General features: G+C 41.9%; 1 protein-coding gene across 1 annotated transcript in view; it reads right to left on the bottom strand.

Annotated features, from left to right (window-relative positions):
- Positions 1-9,147: 9,147 nt before the first annotated feature.
- CHLSN (cholesin) overlaps positions 9,148-12,205 on the bottom strand; it is a 69,297-nt gene continuing 66,239 nt past the window's right edge. Inside the window, exons 4-5 of the mRNA XM_076074231.1 lie at positions 10,025-10,179; positions 9,148-9,448 (exon numbers count right to left, since the gene is read on the bottom strand). Coding sequence (XP_075930346.1) covers positions 9,391-9,448; positions 10,025-10,179 — 213 coding nt within the window. The 3' untranslated portion in view covers positions 9,148-9,390. The remainder of the gene's footprint in view (positions 9,449-10,024; positions 10,180-12,205) is intronic.

Here is a 12,205-nt window from a genome sequence, read left to right as displayed (position 1 = left end):
AAGGGTGGTATGATAGCAAATAATTTACATCAAAATACATCCTTGAGTGACTTTGGTGCTGATAAAAGCAAACATTCAATAAGTACATGAACAGTCCCTTATTTTTGAGGCAGGTAAAACAACTTGTGTTACGTATCGGGACAACTCTCACAATGTACCAAACACTCATCACGGTGGGGCTGGACAATAAAAGCCCACTAAATAGAACCTGAGCAATAGCTGAACAGCCAAATGAAGTTGCTTTCCAGCAACGTTGGTGTCAGAGGTCAGCAGCACTGGTGGGACCTGAGGGCGAGAGATTTCCATGCAAAGTTTTTGCTGAACATTCAACAGTGGCTTAGGCCCTATAGTGCACGGCGTGTGGGCCCAGGGATCTACATCTGCTCACAGGTCTACAACATGCACTTCGCCAGCCTTGGACGTCCTTACTCAACTCACAACAAAATTCAGCTCTACATTTTTCACCCTCTGTTTTGGATTTTCTATGGGTTGCTATTTCGAAACAATATTTGGTTATTTGATTTTCTAAAACACAAAAAATACAGATTTTGGGATTGCTTTAATATTGCAAATAATGCCTTGCAAGCTCAGCAGATTCTCATCTGGTTTAAAAAAAAAAACATAAATCCTTCTGTACAGACACTCAGGCATACTTCTCGGTTCTGGAGTGATGATGGACTGCTGGTCTGCACGCCACAGACTCAATCCAAACAAGTCTAGTATTGAAATCAGCAGGGTGACAAAGTTTGAGAGGCCCTGTGTTAACAGCAACAACACAGTCACGGTGTTGAGTGTGATGGATGAAGTGAAGATTATGTAATGTGTGCAGATGCACCGCATGAACTTAGAAAAAGTAATGGAGCACGGTCACATCTGGATTGAATTAAAATATTTTCAGGACATTGGAGTTGTGCAGTGTAAAACAGCTGCCTGTACACACAAGCATGTCCCTTTTTCTCCATGTACCCTGTCCATCTGGGTAAGCCCAAATTTTCATCTACTTTTTGAAACATGTCACCTTAAAATGGAGTGTAGTCATTCGATTAGCATTCGTAAGTATTTATTTTATTCATTTGTATGATTTATGTAGAATGCCAGTGGCCTGAATTAAAATTGATCCATTACATTATTGCTCTTGAAAATGTAGTGTTCTGGCTATCATAAAAAAGCTATCTTGCTAAAACTGTAACACAGAATCAGAATTTTTATTTCAGCTGGAGGAATCCGATTAACTCTGATGCCCTTTTACACTAGATGACCAGTAGGGACGGGTCAGAAAGTTACAATAACAATACAAAAAGACAAAAGTTGTGCAAAACAGAGAAAAGGCAGGCAGGTCACTAAAAAAAAGAAACTAAATAACTTTCACATACATACAAGGTTGTTCCAAAACGTTGGTGCTGCAACGGCAAAAGCTTTTTCACCTATTCCAATGATTGTTCTCGAGATATTTTAAAGGAAATTAGATGGACGTCTTAGGTTTCTTCGGGTTGACAATGGGATTAATGAATTAGATTTTCCCAATAAGGATTTTATGGATGAGCAGGGACCAATATAGGGTACTTTTACAAAAATATTTGTAAAATATGTATCTGCATTCAGTAAATGACGTCACGTAAGTTATATTAATGTAAACAACTGATACGTATATTTTCAAATAACAACTATCTGAACGCTGGGCACCATCACACATACGGTACTTTATATTCGCGGTTCTTTCGGTAAAGACACGTAGATGGAAAATCAAAATCAAAAGCAAAAGAAAAATCAAAATTAAAAGCGAATAAAACCCCCAAGACGTTTCGATTGCATCTGTGCCCCACCCCCCTCTCCCTCCCCCTGTCTCTCGCGTAGCCACTCACTCTGGAGCTCCTTGTAAGCAGCTGCATTTGGAGGCTTGTCCACCACCCCCCCCCCCCTCTTTTCTCTCCACCTGAATAAGGCCGCTTGTGTTGCGATCGAAACGTCGTGGGTTTTTTGGCTTTTAATTTCGATTTTTGTTTTCTATCTACGTGACTTTACCGAAAGAACCAACAATATGAATTCCTGCAGTCACGAGAGTTTCAAGTATACATAGACTTTGTTTAATTTAGGTCAAATAGTATTTAAGTATAATAATAACTATTTATTAATGATTTACGAGCCTTTGTCAATCCACTGCCGGATGAAAACCTCCCCACACTTTTGGTCACTAATGTTGCCGAGTTCATTTTGGCAGTAACCTTAACCACTGCGCCTCAGCTCACCAAGATGAAGACTTGCGATAAACACTACTGTGCCTATCCCCCAACTTTGTGGGGATAGGCAGAGAGAAAAAAACAACGAACACGTTTGCTTGCATTTTGGTCAATACAAACACTTTACGGCAGCACAAAGGTTGTTGTGGCGACGCCACGTGGCATTGTTGAAGCGGCGAGTTATGAATTGTTGCTCTTTTAATAAACAAACGCAACGTGGAGTCATCACGCAATTGCCTTTTTATTACACGCTTTCTTTCAACTCACTCGTTGTTGTATCCTCAAATGTTGTAACTCAATTTTAACCCACTTCCCAATGTGGTATCGACTGCAAACTTGGTATACGTATGTCATACTGATGACAATACTATATTCTATCATAAAATATATATATTTTTTACATTATTTTGTATATGTTATGCTTCGGCTTGGGTCTAATTGTCCACGCACAACTGACGTTGGCTGTAATTGTCCACGGCCCCTTACGTTATGGCGAGCTTCGGGGCCACTTCCTGGAGTCGTGGAGTTCTTCCATTACTAGTACGGTACATTTCATTAAAGCGTGTTTTTTAAAGTGTTTTTTATGTATTCATTCTTTTTTTAAAAAAACACAGCCACGTAAACCATTGGGGGTGTTTATAGAACGATCGTTGGCGTGAGCTTCAGTCGAAAGCGCGCTCCGCACTTCTCAAGCCGGCCAGCAGGTGGCAGTATGGCTTTTGCATCCCGTCAGGCGCAGTCACCCTGAACTCAGCTCAGCCGTGAGTCCCACTCCTCTCACAATCACCGCCCCCCCAGGGCCACAAGAGTCTCTCTCTATCTCTCTCGTGGAGCGCAGCCTTCGGCACGGATAACGTACGAAAGAATCGCCGAGTGTGTGCCGGAGACGTCGGTGGCATGTTTGCGGCGACGCTTGCATTACGAGCAGGCGTGGGCATGTGATATCTCTTGTGTATTGTGGCCTTGGTAACTTTATAGTTGCTTGTTTTTTTGGGTGGACGCCGTACCCAATACGGTTGGAAACCACGGCTGTAGGTTTTTGTACGGTTAATTTACAGTTAGTTTCAATAGTTCAGGTGAGGATCATCAGCTGCACTGCCTCTCCTCTTTCCCGATGCAACAACTATCCATAGAGATCCTTCACATGAACTAATCATCTCAATGCTCCATCTCTGCGGTGGACGTTTTCCCGATTAATATATTACGTTTCTTTCTACAGAACTTACACAAACCCGTGATGATATGGCGACAGGATGTCATGGGGTCCTGTCATCTGCAATGCAGCTCATTTTTGCTCCAAAATATCGAGAAAATTTTTTCTGGATTTTAGGTGTTTGTCTTTATCACAATTCCATGAATGTGCGAAACAGCATATTGTAGAAGTAGGGGGCACGTGACTAATCCAATAATGCGCGGGGGGGGGGGGAACAGATTAAGGTTTTACAAAAATGTAAACCAAAAGTTTAGAAAATATTCAACTGTGGTCCATACTGAAGAATGTATTTTTTTCACTTGGTATCCAAAGCGGATTAATTCTTCCAATCAGCACACCACGTTACCAGTCTGTAAGGGGTTAAGCAAAAACGTTGCTGAACCTCTGCATGTTTGTCTCTTTGCAGCTCCATCTCTCTATCTCAAAGTGAGACACGTGTTTAAAATGCTCTATATACACCACAATGTCTCATAGGCAATGCGATAATAGTGTCTTATAATCCACATATTAGTTTTGATTTGCCCTAAAAAATGACCAAGTCCACTCCAGTGGATGAAAGTTTCCAAAAACGTTGGGGGCACTGCGAAAATTTTAGGATTTTTGGATGGATTAATGGAGTTTTACTGTAAACGAATTGAAGCAAAGCTCTCAGTATAGGAATTGAGTACGATTGATGTTCTGCTTTATTTCATTTAATCTATTTAATTGATCGATTATAACAAAATATCATGCACTCTAAAGCAACCAAACCGTGTATTTCAAGTAGAGCCATCCAAGACTATCAATAATTAAGTGGCAGCCCTATGAATTGAACTGCATATACGTGTAGACTGAATCACTACCAACGATACTCCCCTGACATGGTGGACACCACATGACGCGGATAATCAAGAATTAAAAACAAGCCCTCTGATTTGTCCTCAGTGGGCCTGTAAAGCGCATTGGTTACAGTCAGATAAATTGAAGGGATTGGAGAAGTACAACATGGAAAGAGCGGGCAACGGAGGATCATTGACATTGTGGTCGGTTGGAATGTTAGGAAAAGTGGAAGGTAATTGGCTGGAAAGAAAGCAGGTCAAGGAACCGTCGGGAAAGTGGCTTGAGTGTAATATCTCGACACTTGGAGAAAATAAAATATTTGGAGACAGTGTCTCATGCTGGAAGAAATAAAGACTACTGTGTTGGGTGTCACTTCACATGATTGGTAGCAAATACAAATTCAATAATCTAGGCTTTTTAACAGGAGTGAATATAAGTGGCCTCCTTACAGGCTGTAGAGGTCACCTAAACTCATTGCATTCCACATCACAAACAGCCATGATCTATATTCTTGGTTCTTTTGGTAAAGTTACGTAGAAGGGAAACAATAAAATAATAAAAATATAACAATAAAATTATCACGACGTTTCGACTGCAACACAAGCAATCATCATCAGGTGTGAAAACCACAGCAAGAAAATTTTAAAAAAGTGGCAGTTATTTGTAACGTTAGCACCACGGAGAGCGATTTGACAGTTTGTTGAGATGGACGAGTCCATCTATGTTCGGAAAAGAGGAGGGTGAAGACGAAAATAATGGATGCGGTCTGAAAGCCTGAAATGGTTTATCAAATCCTTCCAATGATTGCGAAGCCAGAATCCATCTTCTTGGTTGAAATTGTCTCTGTGTTTGTATATGTGGATAGCCTCATGAACGAATCTATCATGGTAGCCAGATGGCTTGCAAAGAACCTCTGTCTTGGAGAAGTCAATGTCATGTGAGCCTACTGAATTATAACAGTGATCTGCCACGGCCGAGGTGTTGGTCCAACCGTGTTTTAGGTCTGCTTTGTGTTCACGAATGCGGTCCGAGACATGTCGTTTGGTTTCTCCAATGTAACTACTACCACAGAGGCAACTTAGTTTGTAGACGCCAGGGTACTGTATGTCCGGAATCACATCTTTTACAGACGGAACCAGATCACAGATTTTATGTAATGTATTGGATCTTGTGTTTATTCAAGATTTTGGAGATATTTTTTGTGATCCCCGCAATGTAGGGTAAAGTGATGGTTTTGAAAGGCTCCTCAAGAGGGTCCTTCTTCATGGTTGGAGTGATAGCTATGCGGATTGTGTAGTCGGAGTAACCATTAGCCTTAAGAGCTTGGTGTACGTGTTTGAGTTCACTGGCTATGTGTTCCTGGTCGGATATGCATTGGGCTCTATGGTGCAGAGTCTTGATGAGGGAATTCTTCTGGGATGGATGGTGGTGGGAATACGGTTTCAGGTAGGCTTCCGTATGGGTAGCTTTCCTGTAGACATAGTGGCTCATTGAACCATCAGTTCTTTTTTATTAGGACATCCAAAAAAGGTAGCTTGCCATCTTTTTCGACTTCCATGGTAAATCTGATGGCTGGGTGTATGGAATTGATGTGGTCGAAGAATTGGTCTAGAGCAGGCCGGCCATGGGGCCAGATGACAAAAGTGTCATCCACGTACCTCTTCCATAAGGTTGGGCGTAGAGTGGCAGTCTGGATGGCGTCAGTCTCAAATTTATCCATGAAAATGTTGGCTACAACCGGAGATAGGGGGGAGCCCATTGGGGTGCCCTCAGTTTGTTTGTAGAAAGTTCCATTCCAAGTGAAGTATGTATTGGTTAAGCAGTGTCTTACCAGGGGGGGTGCCTCAGTGTTTAGTCCTTGATGAACCAAGTCTTCAATGATTGCGATGGTGTCAAATACAGGAACTTTGGTGCATAAGGAAACTACATCAAAACTGACAAGCAGGTCGTCTGGGGACAGGGAAATACCATTGATTGTCGATACCAGGTGAGTAGAATTTTGTACCGCAGAGGTGGTTTTTCCAGTTTTGATGTAGTTTCCTTATTCACAAAAGTTCCTGTACCTGACACCATCGCAATCATTGAAGACTTGGTTCATCAAGGACTAAACACTGAGGCACCCCCCTGGTGAGACACTGCTTAACCAATACATACTTCACTTGGAATGGAACTTTCTACAAACAAACTGAGGGCACCCCAATGGGCTCACCTCTATCTCCGGTTGCAGCCAACATTTTCATCGAGAAATTTGAGACTGACGCCATCCAGACTGCCACTCTACACCCAACCTTATGGAAGAGGTATGTGGATGACACTTTTGTCATCTGGCCACATGGCCGGCCTGCTCTAGACCAATTCTTCGACCACTTCAATTCCATACACCCAGCCATCAGATTTACCATGGAAGTCGAAAAAGATGGCAAGCTACCTTTTTTGGATGTCTTAATAAAAAAGAGACCTGATGGTTCAATGAGGCACTCTGTCTACAGGAAAGCTACCCATACGGATGCTTACCTGAAACCGGATTCCCACCACCATACCAGCAGAATTCCCTCATCAAGACTGCATCATAGAGCCCATTGCATATCCGACCAGGAACACATAGTCAGTGAACTCAAGCACGCACACCAAGCTCTTAAGGCTAATGGTTACTCCGACTACACAATCCGCATAGCTATCACTCCAACCATGAAGAAGGACCCTCTTTAGGAGTCTTTCAAAACCATTACTTTACCCTACATTGCGGGGATCACAAAAAATATCTCCAAAATCTTGAATAAACACAAGATCCAGGTCCTATTCAACACATTACATAAAATCCGTGATCTGGTTCCGTCTGTAAAAGATGTGATTCCGGACATACAGTACCCTGGCGTCTACAAATTAAGTTGCCTCTGTGGTAGTAGTTACATTGGTGAAACAAACGACATGTCTCGGACCGCATTCGTGAACACAAAGCAGACCTAAAACACGGTAGGACCAACACCTCGGCCGTGGCAGATCACTGTTATAATTCAGTAGGCTCACATGACATTGACTTCTCCAAGACAGAGGTTCTTTGCAAGCCATCTGGCTACCATGATAGATTCGTTCCTGAGGCTATCCACATATACAAACACAGAAACAATTTCAACCGAGAAGATGCATTCTGGCTTAGCAATCATTGGAAGGATTTGATAAAGCATTTCGGATCTTAATTGATTGTTCACGCTTACGGTGGCTTTCAAACCGCATCCATTATTTTCGTCTCCACCCTCTTTTCCGAACATAGATGGACTCGTCCATCTCAACAAACTGTCAAATCTCTCTCCGTGGTGTGAACGTTAAAAATAACCGCCACTTTTTTCAAAATTTCTTGCTGTGGTTTCCACACCTGATGATGATTGCTTGTGTTGCAGTCGAAACGTCGTGAGAATTTTATTGTTTTATATTTTTAATATTTGATTGTTTCCCTTCTACGTTACTTTACCGAAAGAACCAAAAATATGAATCCCTGCAGTCATGAAAGCTTTAAATCAAAATTTAGCCATGATCTATTCAGTTGTATGAAGACCTCCAAAGATGCCAAAATCAATCTACGTGCAAACTTGAGCCAATCTCGTCACACCATCTCATGAATCACGTCCACCAGCGTGGGTGGCCAATGTATTTTCACGTCAATAGAATGCCAGTGTCACGCCAACAGGTCTCTGCTGCAAACCTTTTTACCATCAACATAATCGACGGGGAATCTATGAGCGATCCACTCAATCGACACATTCCATCTCAATGGCTCAACAACGAGCTCTATACCAACAAAAGCACGTCTTTCAACTCGAGACATTATTCAACGAGATGGTCCTCTTAAGCTGTGCAATGTCACTTGAAAGTGAACTCTGATATTGACCTCCACATACACTACATTGTGCATTGTGTTTACGTTGAGGTTACTCGATCAGCTTTATTAGTTTCTCGACAAGTGCGGTACTGAAGTATAGAATTGAAGTGCTGATTGGTATTCGGAATTGATCAGTGAACTATTTTATTTGGAGGGATCTCTTTCGTTTCCGGCATTGTGGCTAAGGTCCTTGTGTCATCGAACTCGATTTGGAGTGTTTCCTTCACCTAAATTTGATAGTTATAAAGACCAACAAACACTCCAGCAGTAGCATGTTGCAACATGAAGTGTGTACAGCGTTTTATCAATCCACTACTGGGTGAAGGTCTCCTCCTCAACGTGTCACGCTTGTCAGTGCAGACTGATGAAGAGTGGCCCCAGTTCAGCTATCACGCGCCACTGATGTTATCCGGGGCACGCTGGGTTCTTCGCGCTGCAGGTAAACCACTCTGCCACTGCTCCCACCTTGAACTTCATTTCACTTTCAGTTTGTATACATGCTGCAGAAGTATAAAGTAAATATTATATTTGAATCTTTATAATTGCTATGAAGCAGTTTATTGTTCGCCAACGGCCGTGCCAAATGCAGCTTTTAGCTTAAAGTGAAACTACAAGATCCAATTCCAACATTCTAATGTAAACGCAGAGGGCGGTATGAAGATACAATTCGTGGTGCTCAATGTGGGCTAAATGCACATTCCTTTCAACAAAGGATGACAGAAAAACGTCCTCCATCATCATTCACCCCAAATGCTTTTAACATTCAGCAAAGTTACAAGGTGATGGTGTATAGTGGTTGTTAGAGTAAGGATCCATTCCAGAATTGTGTTGTCAATTGATATATGCAGTATGTGCGAGGTCCAAGACTATTATTAGTTTTCCATTGAGCAAGTAATTTACAGTGCTATTTGAAAGCAACGTTTTTCCTGTTCATACTCGAGTGCAATACCTCAGCGGGGAAGTAGTCACAAAAATCTGTTTTCAAAAACCGACATGAAACATTTAAGGAAAATGCATTTATTGTAAAAACAAACAAAATATTTCTAAACAATAGAAACATCCCCTCACTTTGCATTCCCATGTGTACTATAATAAATACAACATTATGGCGCCGACAAGTAATGATTGCTCCGTATTAAAATATATATCAATACCGCACACGTGTTCATTCTCAACGCTGCATGTGTAATTTAAAACACGTTTCATTTTCATCTTGTGAGGAGCGACGACTAAGGAAATGCAAATCACGAGAGCATCTTCAGAACCTTGCGTACACGTTTCTTCTTTTCCTCATCAACGTGACTACCTGCGACAAACACCAAAAGCATGCAACATCGTAATCATCAAAACATCAAGCGCACATTCACCGCGGAACAAAGAGCAGCTCTGACACAGATTTTCAATCACCCGTGAAGGTGCCGCGTATGTTTCACATTTCTTGTTGAAGTGGGGGAAATATGCCAAGAGAACATCCCCGAAGCCCAAGAGAAAACTCCCAAACGTACCGCTCGCGCTGCATGCCCTCCCTGGAAAACGACTCAACTCGACTTCAATCCCAAAAAACAAGGATTTTTTTTGAGTATGGAAAAATAACTCAATATTCTACTATATTAGGCTATAACTTGGGCATTCTTACCACGACCGATTTCTTAAAAATATAAATTCTGAGCAACATATGAAAAATCTATTCGTTGCAACCCAAAATACATTCAAATGGTAACACTGTATAGTAGTGACCATGACTTTTGATAGAGGCGTTTTCGGTGATCAGAACTTTTCGAAAGTGAGTGCCCGCACACACCAACCACACTGTATATCTTCTTCAGGGTCCCCCTGTTGGGAAAATTCACAGCCGCACGTTTTAACCATTGTGTTTACTTGCCTTTCTCCTCCTCTGCCTTCTCCGCTTCCTCCTCCTCCTCCACCTCACTTTTCCTCATGATGGACTCTGCCTTCTCAATAGTTGTGTCCTTGGCTTGGCCCTTCAGGCCGGCCAGATACTTCAGCAGGATTCTGAAATAGCTGTCCGGCACCTGTGTCACAATAGCAACAAAACGTGACCGTGGCTCGTCAGGAAATGCATTAAGGCTTTCGGCCTTCGTTGAAAATTGCTGCAGGGCAACAACAAGTGCCAGAGGGAAAAATTCTGCTTTGATTAATTTACGGGTGCTGACTTGTAATGTAGGAAAAAGAGAGCTACCTGGCACCTGCACAAATATAACATTTTACTTGTTCAAAGTGTTTGGCCAGAAGGTACAAAAGCACGCAGCCACATCCATTAAATTGAGACTATGCATCTTGTGCATATGCACACGTGCGTACATTTGATCATACTGCACTTTGTTTGAAGGACTTTTTGGGTTCCCCCCCCACCTCCATTTTGTGCAAGTTGTTTTGAAGGCATCAGTTACAGTGCAGCAACCTGTTCCCTCAACAGAATACCCCCCAACACTGACCTGCACTGCACATTCATTTGGCTAGGGTCAGAAACAGAATAAAACATTAATGAGTTTCTCTCAGTATCTATTCAAAGAGTTTCCATTGCCTGGTGTTTGTAATGATGGTGCTAAATAGCCGTGGGTGAGACAATATGTTTTTTTCTGGCTCTGATGTTAATTATACCCTCAAGGGTTGGGTACAGCTGAATCAAGTTACAAATACCAAATTAGGATGGAGTGTTTTGTGCGATAATTAGTGGCTTGGTTGAGCTCATCACAATCGTTGCAAATGCGATTGCTCGTTACCCGAGGTGACACACCAGTGATCTGGAAAGCTCGGATTTAAAGATGAGGGTTCAGTGGCTTGACATGAGACATTCCAGTAGTACGATAATCATCATTAGCCATGGTCTGTCCCCACTGCTGGATGGCCTCCCCAAGAAGTCACAATCTCTCGTGGTTCTGAAAAGTAACAATCCACCAAACGTCTGTTCACTAGCTAATTTCATCACTCCTTAGTGCATGGCCTCTCGGACGCATTCCATTCCATGGCTGTCAATGTTATCATTAATCTTCTCCAGTGATGTGTCCTGCCCAATAATTTCTTAAACATTATCTTTAACCTGCACATATTCTGTAATACATGTTTAGCAATTTTCTACGACTGTAATTCCACGTATGCATCTCTCCATGTTTCTTCAAGTACTTTTATATTGTTTCCATTATTTGTTTGTCAACGATAAAGTTTCTAAACGATATAATGGCAGGTAAAAAAAAAAATCACAGTCTAATTAAACTATGCAATTATTTGGCAAGGAAGTGGAGAGAAATTGGTTAAAACTCAGTGTTAATATAGGTGCTGTCGTGTGCATGGCTGTGTCTCTCATTCCACATACAGTGAGGGAAAAAATTATTTGATCCCCTGCTGATTTTGTACGTTTGCCCACTGACAAAGAAATGATCAGTCTATAATTTTTATGGTAGGTTTATTTGAACAGTGAGAGACAGAATAACAACAAAATCCAGAAAAACGCATGTCAAAAATGTTATAAATTGATTTGCATTTAAACGAGGGAAATAAGTATTTGACCCCCTCTCAATTAGAAAGATTTCTGGCTCCCAGGTGTCTTTTATACAGGTAACAAGCTGAGATTAGGAGCACACTCTTAAAGGGAGTGCTCCTAATCTCAGCTTGTTACCTGAATAAAAGACACCTGTCCACAGAAGCAATCAATTAGATTCCAAACTCTCCACCATGGCCAAGACAAAAGAGCTCTCCAAAGATGTCAGGGACAAGATTGTAGACCTACACAAGGCTGGAATGGGCTACAAGACCATTGCCAAGCAGCTTGGTGAGAAGTTTACAACAGTTGGTGCGATTATTCGCAAATGGAAGAAACACAAAAGAACCGTCAATCTCCCTCGGCCTGGGGCTCCATGCAAGATCTCACCTCGTGGAGTTGCAATGATCATGAGAACGGTGAGGAATCAGCCCAGAACTACACGGGAGTAGTTCTAAGCAGCTGAGACCATAGTCACCAAGAAAACAATTGGTAACACACTACGCCGTGAAGGACTGAAATCCTGCAGCGCCCGCAAGATTCCCCTGCTCAAGAAAGCA

Source organism: Petromyzon marinus, chromosome 3, assembly GCF_048934315.1.
Source record: "Petromyzon marinus isolate PM22_M1 ecotype Great Lakes invasive population chromosome 3, UKy_Petmar_22M1.pri1.0, whole genome shotgun sequence".
NCBI classification, from domain to species: Eukaryota; Metazoa; Chordata; class Hyperoartia; order Petromyzontiformes; family Petromyzontidae; genus Petromyzon; species Petromyzon marinus.
Note: the sequence above shows the minus strand (reverse complement) of the source record. Positions and strands in the feature narration are given on the sequence as shown.